This window comes from Dermacentor albipictus, chromosome 3, assembly GCF_038994185.2.
Source record: "Dermacentor albipictus isolate Rhodes 1998 colony chromosome 3, USDA_Dalb.pri_finalv2, whole genome shotgun sequence".
NCBI lineage: Eukaryota > Metazoa > Arthropoda > Arachnida > Ixodida > Ixodidae > Dermacentor > Dermacentor albipictus.
Window position 1 is genome coordinate 30,712,840 of NC_091823.1, and position 22,870 is coordinate 30,735,709.

The 22,870-nt window shown below is 45.1% G+C and overlaps 1 protein-coding gene across 3 annotated transcripts in view; it reads right to left on the reverse strand.

Moving 5' to 3' along the window:
* Window positions 1-22,193, reverse strand: part of LOC135909700 (homeobox protein CDX-1-like) — a 32,545-nt gene extending 10,352 nt beyond the window's left edge. For 2 of the 3 annotated variants that reach the window (XM_065441740.1, XM_065441738.1), the window contains exon 1: window positions 21,271-22,193. In XM_065441740.1, coding sequence (XP_065297812.1) covers window positions 21,271-21,694 — 424 coding nt within the window. In that variant the 5' untranslated portion in view covers window positions 21,695-22,193. The remainder of the gene's footprint in view (window positions 1-21,270) is intronic. The other variant, XM_065441741.1, reaches the window with a different exon arrangement.
* Between the last annotated feature and the right edge of the window lie 677 nt (window positions 22,194-22,870).

Below are 22,870 nucleotides of genomic sequence, written 5' to 3' on the forward strand. Positions count from 1 at the left end.
CACGCCGTAGTGGGGGAACTCCGGAAATTTCGACCACCTGGGGTTCTTTAACGTGCACCTAAATTTAAGTACACGGGTGTTTTCGCATTTCCCTTCCATCGAAATGCGGCCGCCGTGGCCGGGATTCGATCCCGCGACCTCGTGCTCAGCAGCCTAACACCATAGCCACTGAGCAACCACGGCGGGTAAAAAAAAAAAGCGAGGGCTATACAGCTATAGCATGCATATGGCGAGCGAGGTTTGCCAAGTGACGAACAGCCTCTTTTGAACTCGTCCGTGCGAAGAAATTTGCTTTCAAACAACGGGAAGAGAATGGGGGGGGGGGAGGGGGGGGTTCTACGGCTGTTGTGAGCTTCACTTATTTCAGACTACGAACGAGTCGCGCGATGGTCGCCATTAAACCAAAGCTATACGAAGAAACGGCAGAAAAGGGCGAAAAAAAAAAAGAGAGCCGAGTTGATAATTCGTTACATTATCGGCGCATACATACATTATTTTTAACTATGGGTGCTGATATGTAATAGAGAATGTTTTGGTGGAAGACATTTCTTTTTCGTGTTGGCCCGAAAACTACGAGAAGGTGCGTCGAGATTTCGAGGGAGTTCCACGAAACTCGGTCGACTCGATTGACTTCTGACTCGATGGCCGTGGAATGTACCCGCGTTGCAGCAACCCAGTTCGCCATTGAGTCGAACGACTATCGGCAAAGGCTCCATCACTCAAGAAAAAAAGAAAGAAAAGGCGGTATCACTGGTTCGAGGGCCTTCGAAGTGCACGTGTCGCACCGGCATATAAGACAGGACCTAATGAAGGTAAGTAATCCGTTGGGTAGTGTTCGTTCGGGTTCGTCGCGAAGAACACGGACGCAATAGAGGAGTTTACAGGGCGACAGAGACGACAAGGTGGCCGAAAACGGCGGGTTGAAGCCACAGGAACGTTGACCCGGACAAGCCGATAGGGGGCAACTTTCGCGCGACAAGGCGGCGCATTTTGTCGCCGCACTCGGACGACGTTTTGCTTCCGTTTACATTGCCGCCTATTTGGACGGCCGCGACCAGCGCGGCGCAGCAGCGAGTCAAAGGGACGCGGCTCCGTCAAAAGAACGAGAGCGCGCGCTGAAAAAGAACGGTGGGGAGGGGGGGGGGAAGGCAACGCAAGGGGGTGGGAGGGTGGGGGGGGGGCGAGTAGGTGTTTGCGGAGCGCGAGGATTTACGAGCGGCCCGATGGGGGCCGCGCGGCTGCGTGCGAGCCCCGCCCCCCTGGTGGCCATATTTTATGCGCGCCGCAGCTGACGTCAGGCGTGGCGCGCGCGTGGCCGAGCAACGGCAGCGGTGGCGACTCGCGACGCCAATCATACATGACGCCGAAGAAAAAAAGGGGTCACGTGTCTGCTGCTGATTGCCTTTCGTTGCGCAGCGATGTCAACTGTCTCGCGTGAGTTTGTTACGCGGTGCGAGTTGGGGGAACGCGGGTCAAGCAGGGGGGTCGTTTCGCAAATAAGTACACTAATCTCTCTCTCTCTTAATAAGAAATAACGCGTTCCACGGACGCCCACACGTTGTACTGATGTGGCACGGCCTGGAGTCGCATCAGCTGCCAGGGCAGATGGAGCGTAATTATGCTTTTTTGCTCCCTTTCTTTCCCAATACCTCAAAGGTTTTACAGAAGGGGTAGATATGCTGAAAAATTCTCGTAGGTACTTGATCTTGACAAAACAGTCAGTGCTGCGTTATGCTTCTGTGGTTTAAGAGCGAAATTGGCAATAAAAACAGAATTTTTTTTCTGCATATATACCGATACTTAAAAAAACATATATTGATCCTTCTTTTATGTTACTTCAGCATTAGTAATATCCCGCGCCGCCCGGCTAGTCCACTGCAATGACGATGCTTAGGATCGTCGTTTTCTTCTTCTGCAACTCTTCCGTTTTGTGACAATTTCTTACCAACGCTCATTTTTTACTATGCTGAAGCTATCGTCGCAGTGTATAAACGTCTGGAAGAGCCGTCGTTGCAGACGACATGCTATACGAAACTGCGGCACAGGAAAAACATCGAATTCATCGATTCCACGCTTACGTGCTGCTTATCTCTAGCAGCTATGTAAAAGGTGTGAACAGGCTCCTAAATCCATGGCCTCCGTGACGTCACGTGCAAGTGTTTCGTAGATAGCTATTTATCGGAGAAGGGAACAAAAGGACGCGTCATACGTCACGCAAGGTGCAAGTTGGAGCAGAAAGGTATACATGGCGGTCGAGGCGCGCTAGGTATCAGTAAGTCTACATTGTGCTAACATTGCCGAAGCAGCCGCATCCGTCTCACTGACAGTACTGCAAGGGCGGCATGCATTGCTTTTGCCCGGAAGCATATATATATATATATATATATATATATATATATATATATATATATATATATATATATATATATATATATATATATATATATATATATATATATATATATATATATACACGAGAAGAAAGGAAACTGAAGTACCAATTATTATTAGTCTAGTCATAAGATGTCAGCATGTAAAAAGGGTGATGATGATGATGATGACGACGAACAATGGCACACGGACAGCATAGGAGAAATTTGGAAATTATTTGTGGTTTTTAATTGAATTAAAGCAATTCTATTAAGAACTACAAATAATTTCTCTTATGATCTCCTTGGTGTCATTGCTTGTTGGCATCATATTATATATATATATATATATATATATATATATATATATATATATATATATATATATATATATATATATATATATATATATATATATATGATTCGACTAATAACAATCGGGGCCTCGGCTTCCTTTCTTCTCGTTCATTACATATAGTAAGGGTCTCAAATCCAGCAGCTCTGATGCCTTCAGGTAACATGTGTGTGGGTTTATTGACCACTTGCCTTCACCCCAATAAGTTCATGTACTACGTGACGCCTGCGGTGGATAGGATGTTCCACGTTAAATTAAATTATGGGGTTTTACGTGCCAAAACCACTTTCTGATTATGAGGCACGCCGTAGCGGAGGACTACGTAATCTAAGTACACGGGTGTTTTCGCATTTCGCCCCCATCGAAATGCGGCCACCATGGCAGTGGATGTGGAACATCACCCGCCGTGGTTGCTCAGTGGCTATGGTGTTAGGCTGCTGAGCACGAGATCGAACCCCGGGATTCGATCTCGCGATATATATAGCTTCCGCGGCCGAAACGTCCATAATGTCCTTTTACTTTTCCTGCGTAATTCTATTCCTTGAACTATTTCTGTGCCAGATCCTGTGATTCCATGCGTCACTGATATATATGTTGCACTGCCTCTTTCCTTACAGGAAGGAAATCAAAGAACTTAAGAGGACTGTTGCAGAAGGACGCCTGGGCTGCCAGCGTCATTACGGAGTGCGCTAACTTCGCTGTGACGATCAGTGCTGCAAGTGCCTGCCTCCTGGACACACGGCGGGCGGAAGAACGACGCGAAGCCAGATACAAAGCGGCGGCGGTCAAGTGGCGTCTTTTGATGTCGCCGGTCCGCTATCGGCCGCAGCCTGCATGCGCCGCGGCAGGTCGAGAGGGTGCCTCGGTGCCAGCGACGCCGTGCAGGCTGCAGTGGCAAGCCGGGGGCCCTTGCCGCCACGCGGAGAAGAAGCGGTGCCCGGATCACGCGTTATCTCGACTTTAGATGAACGATAAAACGTCCTGCGAGTGTCAAAACTCAAACAGGGCCTCGAACTTGCGCTGCGGAAGCGCGTCTTGGGCTTTTGCGACACTTCTCTCAACCTTGAACAGAGAAGAAGTGCATGCTGTGCGGAGGCCGCACGTATACGGTAACCTAGGCTATACATACGATGATGATGATGATGATGATGATGATGATGATGATGATGGCGACGACGACGACGCTGCTGCTGCTGCTGCTGATGATGATGATGACGACGACGACGACGACGACGACGATGACGACGATATATTGTATAGCTATGCCCTTTGCAGTTAATGGATGTGAGAGTTCTAGTTCAGTAATGCGGCGCAGTATATAAAAAGTTGAAATTTTATCCCGTGAACACCAAGGCCCTATACCCTTCCCTTTCTTTAAATATGTTTTTCACCACCTCCACCCCCCCCCACCCCCCCAACCCCCCCAGTGCGCAGTCGCGAAGTAGCTTGAAACACGCGAATGGTACATTTAATGCCAGGCCACCAGACGAGAACTAGTAGTAAAATATATAAGAACACGGAATGAGAACATATCAACAAAGCAGGATTACGAAAGAGAATGAATGGAACGTTCAAAGTGGCATTGGAAATGTTCAGACAGACAGACCCATGGCGCACCCCAAGGTGGAGTGCTATAAAGTTTTATTTAGCATTTTACTCAGTTCACCCCTTTATCAATAAAACGTAAGCATTTACGTTTACGCCACACATTTGATTCCGCATGGGATATTCAGTATATATAGTATGAGTGCTTTCACGAATACCTTACGTATGAACAAGAGTGCCGTTCTTTTTTCATCTTCTAAATCCAGTGCGGATATATCAATTCTATATATCTCATTCTACATATGTAATTCTATATATCTAATATATCTAATTCAGTGCGGATATATCAATCAAATCAGGATTCTGTTACTTCACAAGTGTATAAAATAGTAGATATCTTGTTGTTTTTGTTTTTTAATGATGGAAAGCTTAAACAGCGTTTACAGTACTGAGCGTTTAGCAGCTGCAGGGTCTATCCGTGCAATATTGCAGAGAAGTCGATGGGGCATGCAATCAGAGGGGCACACATACTATAATGAATTACCTGATATACATCCATGATGCATTCGATCTTCGACTTAGGGCGTGTCTTGCGCTCTGGTTCCCCGCCTATGAGCCACATTCCCCTATAGTTCTAATAGAACGAGGAGCGCCGCGTGTGTGCGTACCCTTGTGGCTTACTGCAGCAAGACTAGACGCTTCTCAGCTTGAAGAATACACAGGCGTGTGAACATTCGCACAGTCCTTGGAGATGTCCTAGGTCACTTCGGTGCCACAATTTCTGTGTAATTTTTCATCGGACGTTTTTCATCTACATTTTTCATCGGAAGTATAATCATTGCACACCCATATTACCGGGGCACGTTTGCTGTTGACGAGAAAGCTAACAGAGACCCTATTTGTTTGCTTGCCCCTCACCTGCACAGCAGCCTCCAAGAGCTAGCCGCCTTGCGGACCAGGGTTCTTCTTTGCTTTCTTGAGCCCATTAATTCACATACTTACAAGTAAGCAAAATGGCGCGAATATATATATATATATATATATATATATATATATATATATATATATATATATATATATATATATATATATATATATATATATATATATATATATATATATATATATATGTATGTATATATATATATTAACTAGGGAACATGCACCAGGAATGCGTGCAATATGCCATCACAAACTTCATTTGTGACTCTTGTATGCATTATAATATTAATGGTATTGCTCTCTTGTATTTGTTCACTTATCTCATTTGGTATATTTATTTATTTTTGTTCTTTTTAGGTAAGATACAGAAATTATTGAGGTCACGATTGACTGTTCAATAACACCCATTATTTTCTGCTTTACCTCGTTTTATTTACTACGGTATATAGGCACATTAATTAACTCATTTTCTGTGTGCGTCACTCTATTCTTGCAATGCTTAATTCCCCTTAGTGGGTATGTGCCATGCATAGGAAATCTTCATGATCACCATCATAAATAAACAATGCACTTGCTTACTGGACGTTGTACGTCACCTGATTGTGGGTATGCGCCACAGAACAACAACAGCGACGACGACGACGACGACGACGACGACAACAACAACAACAACAACAAATCGTGAAGCCCCCATATATAATCCGTGGGTATGTGTGCCACTTGTGGACGACAACGAGGACGGCAGTATTGCCAATGCCTTTACATGCAAATGAGTCACGTGCGTCTCAAAATTTAGTCCCTACCAATTTATAAAAAATTAATTTGCTGTGGGTTCGTGGCAGCGTGGTTTATGCTTAAACGAAACGGCAGATTTATTAGCCAGAACTTCTTTAAGTGGACCTTTGATTCCTGCTTTACCGGATAAAGCTTACATCAAGATATATACACAAAATTTTGTTTGCAAAATTATTTAAGTTAATTATCGCTGATACCATCTCCACACTTTCAACATCTCGGTTTGATGATGTCCCCTCTATGCGGCAACTGTAAGGAAACTGAATCTATAGACCACTACTTTTTATCATGCAGACGATATTCACACCAGAGAAATATAGTACTCAAAGCTCCACTCCGCAAAATTCGGTTAGGGTTAAGTATACCAGTATTACTATCATTTGGGTCATCTACACTAGGCTATATAGTCACAGAGACGTTTGTTCCGCAGTAGTTGGTTATGTAACTGAAACCAAACGATTGCCCTGCTAATGACTGTATCTTTATTGTAGATATCAAATCTGGATTCATTTCATCTAAATTGGTTTCCCTAAATTCATTATTAACAATAATTCCTCCTTGAGTGTACCCTCTTTTAACATCCACCTTTCAGTTAGTTTACATGCTTTGTACCAAACTCTACAGTCCTATATGGGCTGCCTAGAATTGTTGCTTAATGGCATTAACCTCCCTCTTAGTATCAGAAAAAGCACCGCCTTAGTTTTCCCTCAAAGAGATCCTGTGCAACTTTCGATTCCTTATCGACAAGACAGTATCCCACAGGTAATACGCTTAATTATTTGGGTGTAATGTACACCGTAAAGCTTATAGAGCATATTACCTCAAAGGAAGCACGCGTAATAGGAATGCTGCGTAAAATTAGCAGCAATAAATAAGGGTTGTGTCGGCATGCGATCATTAGGATCTATTGCATGTATATTCGACCGATAATAGGGTTCGGCTGCCTTTTGTTTTCTGGCGGACCTGCATACAAAATTCGGCCTCCGGTTATATTAGAACGAGAGGCATTACGTTTATTTTTTGGGCTTCCTAAACCTGTCGCTAATGATATCTTATATCAAGAAGCACGCTTGCCTTCTCTTCTCATGTGATTTCATATCCTTACAGTACAAACTTTTCTAAAGATATATACATCACCACAGAGGAGGTCACAATATGTTTTCATTAATGAACATCCTCATTTTTAAATATCGCTAGTATTGCTCACGTTGCAATCAAGTTGTTTTGTACAAAAATTATTGGACCCATTCATCTATGCGAGGCGGTCTTACTAAATTCCTCAGTTCCAGTCGTTAAAACTGAATTTGATAATATTTTTCCAAACAATGCTAAACATCTGCCCTATCTATATCTGAATAGTATTTTTAAAGACCACCTGGTACACATTGCACACCTGAATACAACGACCGTTATAGTAACTGACGCTTCCGTCTGTGAAGAAAACGCAGGTGTGGGCATTGCATCACCACATATAAATTGCTTTTTTTTCATTTGACTACCTGAATTCACGCCTATCTTTTAGGGGGAAGTATTGGCAATTGCTTTAGCTTTACGTAAATTACCATCATCTCTGTCATCAACCGTTATCCTAACTAATTGGCTGTCTGTCTGTTCTTCACTAACCACATCCAAATTGTCAGATTCATTAGAAACTGTCTATTCTCTCCTGCCAAGACACTTACGTCTCATTGGTTCAGTGTGGGTGCCAGGCGACAAAGGTCTTCGCTTAAACCAATATGCAGATGCATTCGCAGTAGCATCCCACGATGGCCCTATAATTCCCATATTATCTACGTCAGCTTTCATCACTGCGGCGCGATTCAGAAAATATGCTACTATAAATAACTTCGCGCAATCATCATTGTTAACTTCTTATTTCCCACATCTCAATTTTCTTTCGAACAACAAACTGTGCTCCACTAGAAAAATTGAAGTAACGATCAAGAAACTACGGTACCGAGTCCCCCCACACAACTTTTACCTCCACTGGTCTGGTCTAGCTATATTGCCTTTGTGTCCTTCATGCAATGAGAGTGGATCTCTGCAACACTTCTTCCTGACATGCCACCGTTTCATTATTCGAAGGAAAATGTTTTTAGAAGAACCTTTCCAAAAGCGCGGCTTGAATTTGACTCTTCCTGTAATACTTTCCTTTGGGCTACCGTACTGGGTTACAGCCTCAGGAAGATTTGTGACACTCTCTGCATTTTTCTGCAAGAGCCAAAAAGAATTGCATGCTAGAATTCTTAATACTTATTATGCTCACATGATTTTTGTGTAATACTTAGATAATTGATTATTCATATCTGTAACAGTAGACGCTTGAAATCCTGTTTGCAAGATACTTATTTTATTTCACCCTAACTTATCCAAAAAAATTGATAACAGTTTTTTCACCATCCCATTCATGGCCGATCCCCCAGGGTGGGTGGCGCCATTTCACTAGGGAACAAGAACAAGAAAGTAATGTAAGCGTGAACGCGACATCAAACGCAAACAAATTTGTGTCTCTTCCTCACTCGTACAGATATTTTAGGTTTTATTTCAGTTTAATATTATTGTTTAATTTAAAAAACACACTTGTAAATTTATCTGCTTCTCTGACAATCCCTCGTATCTGCTAAGAGTCGTTGTGTGGAAACAAACAAGAAATATACCAACAATGCCCTTTCGTGTTCTTTAAATACAATTTGCCTTTGCCGAATAATTCTCGCAGCCCGTCGTATATATTATATAAGTGCGAATATTTGCCTGAGGATGTATGACAGCCGTACTGCCTGTAGATATACGTATGTGCCCGTCGGCGTCTCTTCTCCGTCTTCTCTGGTGAGGGACAGCACAGAAAAGTCTTCTTAAGGCGAAGCTTTCTTTGCTTCTTCCCACCACTTTGCCGGTGCTGCCTTGCTCCCTCGCACGATCGGCCTTTCCCGGATGTAGTATACAAACCGAGACGGCCCGGGACGGTGGTGGGTGAGGTATACCTATAAGCACACACGTCAGCGTCGACACAAACACGTCTTGGTCGCCAGATAATTGACTTCATTCCTTCGTTGCCATGCCTTAGTCATCGTTCAGTCATTTTCACGCCGCCATCCTCATTCCGCCGTTGCAGCTGTCGTCTTTTCGTCGTCACACAGACCCGCATTAGACAATTTCGGGCACTTCAGAAGCTCTGCTTGGACACTCATCGCCCGACGTGGTTTCTCACAATTTCAAAGCGAAGATTTCCTTGACTCTACCTCGATCTAGCTGGCGGGTGTTGGGTGTCGGGTGCTGTAGTGGACAATGGGCCGGTCCCGGGGATACTGCCGGACACAGAAGGGTGACCATTGGTTGATTCAGTGCGCCGGGTGATATCAAGGCAGACGCAGGCTCAAACACAAAGAAAACATATCCGAAACGAACATACTATATACAAGTGTGGCGGAGACATAGGCTTGGAAGAAGCGTTGGATGGAGTCGGAATGTCTTCAAGACGAAGGAAAACGGGGTTTGGAACGAGAGCCTGCATAATATGTGGTGACCCGTAAACACGAAGCGAAGCAGAGTCGACATACACAGCGAATGGCTTGGAATGGCTTGGATCATACATGTGTGCACACTTGCTCCTAAGCGTGAAGTCTGCTGGTGGCCATATATATATATATATATATATATATATATATATATATATATATATATATATATATATATATATATATATATATATATATATATATATATATATATATATATATATATATATATCGGTTTGCGGGAGCAAACAAATACTTGGAGGAACTAATTTTCTAGGAGGAGTTGAGTTCGCCGTGTATATATGCGATATACTGTGGTCCCTGTCGGGCGTGTCTGAGGTGTTGAAGTGCCTCAAGCTTACGTTCACCGAGGCCTCCGGGATCAGCCAACGTTACCGAGTCTCTTCCTCATCTAACCCTATATATACATATGTATAAAGTCCGCGCGACGTTGTATAATATACCGCCTTTGCGATCCGCCCAGGTCGAACAGGCTTCAACGTTTCGTCGCCGGAGTACAAATGCTCTTGTGTCTATGCCATTGACCACAATGCATAGACATATACATAGGTACGTGCGATTGTACAACACTTAGTCGCAGATGACGTCACAAGGCATGTTTCTCGCGTTTACACCCGTCCAGTACTTGTACATAGAACATTGCGAATTTTTTTTTCTCGACCGCGAAGCGTTCTTTCTGAAAAACCCGAATGGGTCTTCTTTGTGGCTTCGTGAAACATTCGGGCGGATGAGGATTCTTCCCTTTCGTGTTACTTCCTCCACCTTGCTTAATGCCGCATAAGTAATTTGTTATATACAGAACCCAACTATCCACATGTCGTTAACTCGTGTCGAACGGCCGGAGGAGAAATGACGCCGTCGCCGTCCTACGATTGTCGTCACCGTCGTCGCCATCTTGCGCTGCTGTCGTCAAACACACGCTCGCGACACGCACACCAACTGCTTGTACAAACGCGTTTGTACACCTGGTTAAATTAATTTCTGGGATTTTACGTGCCAAAACCACGATCTGATTATGAGGCACGCCGTACAGTGATGGGAAACTCATTAATTTAGACCAACTGGGTTTCTTTGACGTGCACTCAACGCAGGTTACGCGCGTGTCTCTACGCTTCGCCCCCATCGAAATGCGGCCGCCGCGGCCGGGATTCGTTCCCGCGACCTCGTGCTCATAGCAGCGCAACGCCATAGTCACCAAGCCATCACGGCGGGTTGGTCCACCTTGTAACGCTTTGCGGAACTCCAAACGATGCTGGAAAGCTATTTACCAGAAAAATACTTAGCGTGACATCGATTACCCACAATGTATGTGATCTGCATAACTTCTTTGTTTGGTTTTGTTTATCGTCGTTTGCATAGGAGCTCCTCAAAAGACCTGCGTTACGAGTCGAACCTTCGGCCAGTGTTCTGAACCCGAGCTGAGCGGCGTGCGCGGCCTGACACGCCTCAGCGATCTCGCGACGGCAAACCAATTTTAGATTCATATCATCGCCTCGCATAATTTATGCCGCCTTAAATATGGCTGCCAGTCTTCTCGGCTCCTGTAATGCATAGCATTTGGCTCTAGAAAAGGGGCGTTCTAAGACGTATCGCAACATATCGGTTCACTATGTGTAAGCATTCACTTACAGTGGCGACAGAAGTGGAAGAAAAAGGGGTAGGAGGTGAGGAGGCGACCCTAAAGACTTTAGGTATTGTTGACGCTGGCATTCGCTGCATATACTTGGCCACGAAGGTAACTTCTGGATAAGTGACCACATCCAATGTCTTTTGATTTCCTTCTGTCCTCGCTATCTCCCGCCCCCCTTTCATAAACCGTGTTCTTTAAGTACACTTCAGGCGTAATTGGTCGCTCATTGTTTTCTTTCCTTTTTTTGTTAATATAGTGCAGAAAGCTGGCTGTTGGATATGGAACGTGAAATGCATTCAACGGCGTCAAACACGCTTTGGCAGTGCTCTCACAGAGCCTTGCCGGGGAAAACACAGCCAACCAATCGCTGTCAGGTAGCAAAAAAATGTGAGAACTCAGCACCACTAATGTACCACCGGATAGGTCTCTCATGCCTCTGTAGATTCCGAGGTGGGCGCATCGGCTTAGCCGTGCGCGCATCCGTTCCAGCGTGAGCTTCGCAAAGACCGCCTTGCTTGTGGTGGGCCGAAATGCGGTGGTCGAGCTGAAAGGTCATGATATCATCATCATCTTCTTCTTCTTCTTCTTTTTCTTCTTCTTCTTTTACGCCCACTGACACACAAAGTCCTTTCACGGCGATCTCCAATTATCCCTGCCTTGCGGCAGCTGAAATCACCATGTATTATTACATATAGGGGGGTCGTTCCCTCTGAGCTACGGCAACCCGAAGACCACCCTATATGCCTGCAAGTTTCCTCATTTTTGTCGTACCAACTAATTACAGGTGTACAGTTCACGGCCGTTCGCAACTGCGCTTCCCTTCCCTTGGTGCTCATCTTCTAACCGATTATCGGACCTATATACGCGTTGTAGGGTCTGTCCGACTCGCTTTCTTCCTTTTAATCTAGCTAGAATAACGGCTACCCCTTTTTCCTCTCTAATCCACCCCGCTGTACCCCTGTCTATCAACGACACATCTTTCATTTTTCGTTTTATCGCTCGTTGCGTGGTCCTTAACTTTTCCTCACAATTCTTCGCTAACCTCCAAGTTTCTGCCCCATAAGTTAGTATACCAGCAGAATGCAATAATTGTACACTTTTGTACGCTTTTATTTTCAAGGATAAGCGGTAAGCTGGCGGTCACTACTTGGTAGCTCCTGCCTTATTAAGTATTGTATTCGTTAGTGAATTAAGTTTTTGCAAGGAGCAGGTGGTGGCGGTAGCGGCGACGACCAAACGTGATGTTAGCTATAGCATGCTGAACTTACTTATCAGACGCAGATGAGAACGGTCATGACTGTTTAATCAACGCGTGGGACTGATATGAATCTCAAGCGCAGAAAGAGAGCGCGATATCTAGGACGTTCTGCCTCATATCCGCATCGAAAACCAAGGAGGAACTGCTCGCTGCGCGAGATAGCCGGTTTCACGGCTGAGCAAAACACCTTCCGATGTCATCCCCGATGAAACGAGGTGTGCGTAAAGCGACGCAACCTGGATACAACCGCAGCAATGCATTCATGCCGTAAGCACTGTCTCTCTAGTCCCACCTCCACTTGCCTATACTCGGCAGCACACTATACCATGTAGTCATACCATATATAGTCAATCAAGAAGTGGCTAAAGTAGCATGGATAAATTATGCCAAACCTGTGAACTGACGCAAAATCGTGCAATGAACGCCTAAGAACTGTGATGACAGCTTAGGTCGGACCATGACGAGTGACAGTTGTGTCTCGCATTTAGAGTGCACGCAATGGCTAAATAATGTGCAAATGTTGCGTAGTGTCGATTTTTTTATTTGTGTTTGCGTGTGCGTGCGTGCGTGCGCGCGTGTGTGTGCGGCGTGTGGGTGCGTGTGTGTGTGCGCGCACCTCGGAGAGCAGATCAGATGTGCATTGATCGCCTTGTGCTTCAAAGCTCCACTATAGCCTAATTTTCCAGGTTTCCGCAGCTGGCAAACAACATTATATCCTCAGGCTCTTTCATGCGCACTCAAGTCTAGCGGAACACGGACAATTTCGCATACCGCCACCTTTCCAATGCGGTCGTCACAGCCGGTATTCCACCTCGTGACGCTCATTAGAAGGCAACACGTTACCATGGCACTGTGTCACTGGAACGGCTTGCAGACGACGGTGCAGACGACCGAAAAGCTTTCGTCTGTATAGCGGCGTTTCTCGCCATCAGCAGCAGTATACTATAGCAGCAGCAGACGGCGCCTGGAGCAACGGGCGGCTCGGGTCGCTTCAAAGGTGGCCTCCTCCGATGGCCACCCTGTAGACTTTTTTGGTCCTTCCACAGAGTCTCCCCCGCACTTCGGCTTTTCTTCATGTTTTCTCTGTGTTATTTTTTCTTCGTTTCTTCAACAGGCACAGATAGTAGTCGTCTATGCAGGGAGTGCGTGAACAAAGCAGAGGCGGCAAAAACACGGCCTCGCTATCACGGAGTAGGCCCTGAGGAAACGCGCTTTGTGGCGGCGCCGCCCTGCTCCAGGACTGAGGACGGTGCTGACGGTGCCTCGATCGCAGAAGGCACGGAGCAGACGACGCAGTTGGTATATACAACTCCTGGATGCATACACATCCACAGTGCACACGCATTTTGACAATATTTCGTGTGCTCCTTAGAAACATTTCTTCCGTGGCGAGCGGGACGAACAAAGACGAAAGGTGCTATTAACCTGCATACAAAATTTAATTCTACTGTCTATTGTTGCAGTTGCTGCACTCGGGCAACTGGGGGAGGATCCTAACAAATGAACGACAGCCAGAATTCACAGCCGACAGTCGGTTTAACCTGCTTCATCGGAATGCACTGAGTAATATCGAAGGTGTCGTTCCTTGCGCATCCTATACACCAAAAGCGACAGCTCCCTCATCGTAACAGAAAGCAATTACAAAGACAGCGCTTTTGCTTTACTGCGAGCGCCAAAAGCCAACACTCACGTCATTGCGCCATCTTCGAACAATTGTGCTTATGCGCTTTAATTTACACTGATAGCTTAAAGAGTGGACATATCGTGTATTCTTTATGGTGATGTTATGCTGTCATCACGTAACCAATATCCTCGCGCGACCTATACTGCTGATTCTCCAGACTGAATAACAATGTCTCAAGTGCTTCAAGTCTCTTCTTCAAGTCTCTCTTCAAGTCTCAAGTCTGTCACGACGCCGAGTGACCTCAAACCACAAACTCTTAGTCTTCCTATATGTCATAAAACCTCAACACTTTAAATATATATATATATATATATATATATATATATATATATATATATATATATATATATATATATATATATATATATATATATATATATATATATATATATATATATATATATATATATATATATATATATATATATATATATGCATATAGCATGCTTCCAAGGCCCGAGGGCATCATAGGAAGCAGTAGTGAATAACAAATGTTTGCACAGTAAAAGAGAGAAAAAAAAATACAGTTACAACAAGTAAAGAAAAACATGATAGCAAAAGCTTTCATGAATGGCAGTCTTGAAGCTGTCGAGTCCGGTGATGGAAGCGGGAAGGTGCTTCTGTTCTTTGCTAGTCTTCGGAATGAAAGATTCGCTGTAAGTATTAGTCCGGCGTCATGGAAAACCAGCTTTGTAGTTATGGTCTGAACGCGATTACACGTAGACGGGAGAGGAAAAAAGAACGTCTTTTAAAATCGGATTATAATCATAGATTTCGCGGAACAATGAAAGGCGAAAGCATTTACGGCGCTAGGATAGTTCAGGTAAGGCAAGTGTTGCTTTCAGTGATGATACGCTGGCATGCCTAGAGTAATTCGATAGAATGAAACGAGCTGTGCTATTCTCGACGGATTGAATAATTTCTTAAAGTTTAGTGTTTAGGGGGTTTTCAAGTAAAGCATGCGTAATCTAATTTAGGGCGAACAAGAGTTTTTATATACATGTAGTTTAACTGATGAAGGTGATCGGGAAAAATTGCGTCGTAAGTATCCCAGCAAGTGGTTTGCGTTGTTAGTAACATAGTTAACATGTATGCGCCAAGAAAGATCACAACTAATGTGGATGCCGAGGTACTTGTATGAAGTCCCGGGATCTAGTAGGATGCGTCAAGAAAATACGCGCTGCTAACAGTGTGTACCCGTCGAGATATTCGCATGTTTTTGCACTTATTGATATTGAGACGCATCATCCATTTATTGCAAGATGAGAACAAGATTTACTAGAAGTTCATGCTGATCAGGGGGTTGGGCTAGTTTTTTACAGAGGACGCCATCGTCGGCAAAAAGTTTTAATGATGAAAACCTGGTGCAGTCAGGGAGGTCGTTAGTGTAAATGAGGAAGAGTAAGGGTCCCAACACAGATCCCTGTGGGACACCCGATGAAACAGGCGAAAGAGTAGACGAACAGTTGTTAGCAGCCACAAATTGCGTGTGGTCAGAAAGAAAATTTTTATTTCAGTGGAATAACTTGGTGTCTAAGTTAGGTTTGCTTAATTTAAGAATCCAGTCATGCGCCACCCCATTGAAAGCTTTAACAAAATACAAGAATGTGCAATCAGTGTCAGAACTGATGTCGTTATTTATAAAGATATCATTAGTAAAAGATAATAGCTGCGTTTTACATGAAAACATTTTCCTGAAACCATGCTGGAAGTTAGTGAAAAAAGAATTTTCTTCTAGAAATTTGATTAAATGAGAATAAAAAACGTGCTCAAGAAGCTTACATGGGATGCTTGTAAGTAATATGGGTCCGTAATTATCGAGAAGATGTACATTACCTAACTTATGAACAGGACCCACCTTCCCTGCCTTCCAATCACTGTGAATTTCGGAGCACTCTAATGATTGAGCAAAAATATTGGACAAGATAACAGAGGAGTACAGTTCCGTTATTTTCAATATTTTTGACGTAATCGAATTACAGCCAAACGAAGATGAAATTTTAAGATTATCAATGATTTTACCAGTGCCTACAGAATCAATTATTATGGAATCCATAGGAGGAAAGTGACGGTCGTGAAACCAGGAAAAACAAACAGGCGTGGTTTTACAGAAAAAACAAACGAACGCATCGTTAAACACTGAGCAGCACTGTGGAAGAAGGGCTAAAGTGTTATCATTGCGGGTCAGTTGGATTAGATGATTCTCCGAGCCACTGACAATATTCCAGAACTTTCGCGGGTTAGTTTGCAACATTTCTGGCAAAGTAGTGTTGAAAAACAATCCTTGGCATGCACGATACTGTTATTGTACTGAATCTTTACTTGGAAATAGGCAGCCCAATGATCGCGGTTATTGGTTCGCTTAGCATGACGAAAAGGACGTTTGTTCTTGTTCTAAAGCCGTTTTAGAGCAGTAGTAAACCAGGGTGACTGTGGGTTAGAAATAACCCAGTTTATTTTTATAAAGGCACCAAGTTTCCTCAACTGTGCGCCTGGAGAAATTGCACAAGGAGAGAAATGGAATCAAGGAGGAACGATTGCATTACGGCTATTATCTACGTTACATCTGCCCGATCGCAATCACGAACCATTCTATGCTTTTTGTCAGATAACGTCCTTACTTTGATTGTAAAGTGAATCAAAGAATGATCACTTATGCCAGGAAAGTAAGTAAGAAGGCGAACTACATCACGCGCGTTGGTCAACACAAGAATGTTGGAGACGGATACAGTACTCGTGGTTCCAGTTGGTTGATGAAGAAGTTGGGTTAGGTTAAAACCATTACAGAAGCTCAGAAAATTAAAGCAGTCACAGGAGTATGTTTAAGAGTAGTAGCCTCAGTGACTGTATAATAATAATAACCTCTGTGACTGTAAAATACAGTTCACCCGCTTATAATCTCTATGCTGTGCACCTTCTTTTTTTTTTCATGTCTTAACGCGATGCCTATCGCACTTTCTTTCTTTTTCTTTTTTGTAATTTTCATTTTCATCCCTCGCTGTGCGATGTTATATATAGGGTTGATACGGTATATACATCGTATACATTCTTGCATGCATATACAAAACACGAATGTCCTTTTTAGATCTACCAAATGTTTTTTTAATCGCATAGAGAGACTATAGTGTGATCGGGCTTATTCAAGGCCTAATCCGATTTTTTAACTGCATTTGCCATATAGAGGATAACTATAAAGTGAATTGGCTATTCATTTAAGATAGCTACTTGGACATGGCGTTTTCTCACGCAGCTTATCTGGCCTCTTCCAGAAATGCACCTGAAAAGGCGAAACAGTGTTATCTGTCACAGACACTTTTTTCTTTTTCATACAATTAACAGCTATATATGCGAGGTATGATATATTCTTCCAGAATGTGCTTGCTTTAATTTTTTTCTCTTTAAAACGCTTTCCGTATTGTCGCCGTTTCACAGCATCGTCAAAATCGAAGACGACGAAAATCGAACCCAGTTCGTGGCTTATCTCCCACAGCGGGTTCGTTCCATTAATTGAGGCTTCATCATCAACGTCATCACGCTGCGAATTCTTGGCCTATCCCCTTATTAGGTAAGGGCCACAAAAGAGGCCCACATCATCATCAGCACCAGCATAATCATCATCATCATCAGTGAACGTGGGGGGTGTCTCATTGTTTCTGGCCAAATACGCTGACGCTCTGCACGCATCGACGTGCTCCCGATGTTAACGATAAAATAAAGGCCCTAACCAGTGACCTTGTGTACACTAGCGACAGGAAATGAGTTCCCGCTTTCAGCAGCAGTATAGCTACGTTTAAAAGTTTGGGCGAGTCGCCTTGTCGAGCCGGAATCTGGATTTCGGGTTCGTGGAAAGGCTATGGTACCGAACCGGGGGAGCGCTGGAAGTCATAATCCAAAATTTTCCCCAAGTGAACGAAAATATAATTTTGAAATAATACCTTAGCATGACAGTTTGATATATGTATAGTTATTTCGTTCGATATAGCCGATCTTCAGTCGACCGCAAATGTCTTGGGTGACCATATGTGCTTTCCAAAAAGCTTATATGCAAAAGGCGATGTCCCCAACAAATTATCAAACTATCCTTGTTGAAAATCTTTTTCGAATATATATATATATATATATATATATATATATATATATATATATATATATATATATATATATATATATATATATATATATATATATATATATATATATATATATATATATATATATATATATATATGGAGTTCCAACGCATGCTTTAGAATCTATGTGAAGCGAAGTTTTCGGGAAGCGCTTGATGCCATGCTATGCTGTTATGCGTTTACATGTTGACAGGGAAGACGCAGTCACCTGACAACGAAACCGTGATAAGAAATAAACGAAATCGAGGCACTACATGCTCAATATTGGCGTATAAACTAAAATTAAACACGCATACGTCCCATGAATGGCGTTCATGCTGCCCGCTTTTTGTACTGTATACTAAACCGCAATGAAACCTGAACGAAAAGAAAACAAATAGAACACCTCTTACGTTTTATTTACTTGAAAGTGTCGCATGTGATCGCGGCGGAAAACTGGCGCCGAAATCGCAAAGCTTTGCGTTCGTAAGTGCTGTTTTTCATTGGCTGATCGCCTTCGCTAATAATATGTCCTACATCACTATTGTCTGGCAGCAACGCTTCTAGCGTGAGAACGTTTTGTTAACACGGGCCCTATTCCCTAAATGCGTTCCAACCCAAAAACAAAAACTCCTGCGAATGAATCACCCCACTACGCAGACTAAACAGCGCGTTATCGGTACCTGTATAATACAGTGTTATCCACTGTCAAAGCCAGCACTTAACCACTATTAAAGCCAATATAACTGAGACAATCCTTTATCCCCCCCCCCCCCGCCTTTTTTTTGTATCAGAAAGGAGTGGCTAATACAACAAATTGAACGTATACTACATCTACATACATAAAAAGTTTGTCTGCCTGCCCTCACGTCAAATATGAGTGGTTATCGGTGACAGAACGCTAAAAGCGTGTTGCCATCACGCACTGCATTACATAAAAAAATGCGAGCCAGTAAGCTGCTTGTTCAACGGTGTGTGCATGTATAGCAACGATTTCAAGTGTGACATTTCAAAATTGGGCTCAGACTTGTGTATTTGTGCACGGGATCAAAGTCAAGAGCAGGCGGGGGGATATTTAAATGTATACTAAATGATGAAGTGACACCGTTCATTAGTGTAGCGATTCATTTAATTAGGTGTTTGAAGAAAAAGTAATCGCATGGAATCAAGTCGACATTCAGAAAGACTTCAACAAACATGAGCAGGCCGATGTGCCCGACTGGTCATTTCACAACTGAATGATGTGGAGCAGAGAACACAGGCGTTCGTTTAAAAAAAAAATATTAAACGAATAGTAAACTCTAGGTTTTTATGCACCGAAACCCCGATCTGATCATGCATGAGGCACGCCTCAGTTGGATGCTCCGGATTATATTTGACCGCGCACCTGGCGGTTTTCATAAGGTGTATACTTTATTTTTTTTTTATTTTCTATACTGCCAGTCTCTTTATCGAGACCATAGCAGGTGGGCATATTGTTACAATCTAAGTACACGAGTGTTGCACAATCTTAAATCTAAGTACACGAGCGCTCTTGCATTTCGCCCCCCTTCGGTATGCGGCCGCCGCGGTCAGGAACGAACCCACGACCTCGAGCTGAGCAGCGCAACGCCATAGTCACTATATAAGCTATTCTGCGACGAGCGAGACGTTCATTCCAAATATAGAAAAACGCGTGATTAAAAAGCTAAGCAAGTTGTTGGGAGAGTCAGTAAACGTGTTCATGAATAAGAACGGTTTCACAAAATTCAAACGCTTGGAAAAAGTACAGGGCCACACGGTGGCTCGTGAAGTACCTGACGTATTTCACATTCGAGCAAGTCGTCCGAAATGCATTTGTGTCACATACGTTAATCTCAGAAAAAAAAGTGAATGTGATTTGATTCGTAGAAACTGAATTCCGCTTGAGCTAATGATTCACCATTGCGTCTGCAGATGTCGAAATGGTAAAGTCCCATATATAATGTGTCTTGCAGAATAAAGAATAAGGAAAAAGAGAAACAGGTGTATAATTGTAAGTCTTGTGAGAATACATAGTTGTAAATCTTGTCATCTTCCTTGGCTTTGTGCTTTATTTCGTGCTCGTATTCTCTCCCCCACCCCCCAACCTCCCACCTTCCTGTTAACGAGTGTAGTAAAAGGCATCGAGAAGATTTCATTTGCGTCAACGGGACACGTAAACGTAGACATTGGACTATATTTATATGTAAAGTTTCGATCAAACACAGGTAATACTAAGTGCACACGTACGTATCAGAAACGTAGCATGGCTTGCGCTCTGCATTCGGGGAGGTACACAGGAGTACATCCGTACATTCAGGCGCTATACGTATGTGGAAACGCATTAAAGCAAAGTGCCTATAGGCCCTTGTCGTTCAGTTCCACTGTATGGCGTGCAATATAGGAAGACCGCGAAGCGGCACGCGTCACGCGCACTCGTCCCGTCGTATCTGATGATATACGACGGCCATTAAAGGAAGAGCGGCTTCCATGCGGTAGCCGCTGCAGTCTTTAAACGATCGGACTGCGAATGGCTTCGCAGCGTTTATAGCTAGTCCGATAATCGGCACCGGGGAGGGTGCTGCGGGTGCGCGCTTTCAGCCATCCTCGGCGCGTGGGCTCGGAGAGCAGCCTCCGCGCACGGCGCTGAGAGGTCCCTGCGGAACGATCGCGTACCACTGTGAGTTACGGCGTTAGCGCTTTGAAGTGATGTGGGTCGCTGCGAACGCACGGGCTGTGGGCGTGTCTAGTTAGAGACCGGATAAATGTTTTCGGGGCTGAGCGATGCACGATCGTCCGCGGATGAGCGGTGAAAAGCGTGTCTCCAAAACGAAGAGAGCCTCCTGTCCTCCTCTTGGGCCCCACTGACGTTCGCGAAATGGACGGACCGAGTGGTTCGCGAATGGCCTTATACAGGGAGGTCCACGCCGCGTTCGACCCGTTCTGCGGCGCATGTTCGCTGTACAAGGTGAGGCGAGAACAAGAGCACGTTCTCGCGTTCCACGACGTCGCCTCGGGAGGGCGTATGCAGCGGAGAAGATGCTCACCGGGGTTCGGCTGCACCTGGTACGAGGGCTTCATCATCCACTCGTAGGGCGACCGCGCCGGCGCCGGCCTGGACACCGGCTGCGGCTGCACGAGTCCCGGCGAGGGCGTGCCGCCGCTCAGGTCCGACGGGGCCAGGCCGGAGTCCGGGCTCGTGGTCGGGGGTTCGGGCACCGCCGCGTAGCCTCCGTACAGGCCCTGCGCCGTGGGCTGTTGCTGCTGCTGCTGTTGCAGGGTGGCCCAGTCGTCGTAGCGGTAGCCTCCCCCGGTCCAGTCGACGGCGTCCACCAGGCCCCCGTGCACGGCGGGGCCGAAGCCGGCGTACTGCGGGGGCGGCGAGCAGCTGGTCGGGTAGCAGGTGGCCGCCGCGTACTGGAAGGCGGCCGCCGCCGCCGCGGGCCCAACTTCCTGCCGCGCCGGGAACATGGTGCGCTCTGCTGCCGGCGAGCGGTGGCGGTGAGCGGCGCCGGAAGGCCGAGCGGGCCCATTGGACCCCGCCTACGGGGGGACCGCCCAGGCCGTGGGCCGGACCCGCGCGTACCGCCTCGCGGGGCGATCGCGCCGACGGCGGCGCAGCGAGGCGCTGCTTGCGCGCCTGATTTACGGGGGGCCCGTCCGCGGTTGGAAGGCGAGAGATGAGGGGCCCCGATTCCCGGGGCCTGCGGCGGCTGCCCGCGCGGGTCCGTGCGAGCTGGCGCTGGGCCGCGGGCGCTGTATCGAAGAGCACACACAACGGGCCGCCGCCCGCGTTTATTGTTTTACCGTATGCAGCGTCGATGATCCTTTCCGGTGACACCCCCTTCTCCGCAGCAGTCGTTTGACCCGCGTCATTTCGCGCACGCACACTATAGACGGGGCTTCCCTAAACGAGACGCCCTCGCGTTTCTCGAGCTTCGCTTCTAGTACATACTGTCGTCTTTTTTTTTTTTATCACGTTGGGGAGTCAACAAGGTGTGGACGTATAGTTGTGCGAGTTAGCGTTCGTCTTGACGACAGCGTGGCAGACGAGGCGAGGCTCATGTCGGGGGCCCCTTCACTGAACTGGACGAGGTGAGCCGCGACGCTTGACTCTTTGCCGTTTCTCGGCGACCTGATTTTACTAAATGGTCCGCGGCCTGTGTGCAGTGATATGGGACCACATAGCGATAGATGTCAGAGGGCACGATTGGACAACATTTGTTTCGAGATGAGTTATGCTGCCATCGGGATTTTTTAAAGTTCGGCGAAGGATAAATAATTATTCCCAAATTCTGACTTGACCCTATTCCGCTTCAACCTCATCATATTACATCTGCCTCCTCTGCACCCCCTACTGCGTTTTCCTTCTTTGAGCAGCTTATCTCTTCTACGCATCACGTGACCTGTTGACCTCTACTTTCCCCTTTTGATCTCAACTACAATATCATATACACGTTCTCTAATCTATACTGTCGCCTTTTCTGTCACTTAATATCACGTCTTCCAAATTCCTTTCCATATCTCGCCGTTCAATCCTTTGCTTGCGTATTACTTTCTTTCTTTCTTTCTTTCTTTCTTTCTTTCTTTCTTTCTTTCTTTCTTTCTTTCTTTCTTTCTTTCTCTCTTTCTTTCTTTCTTTCTTTC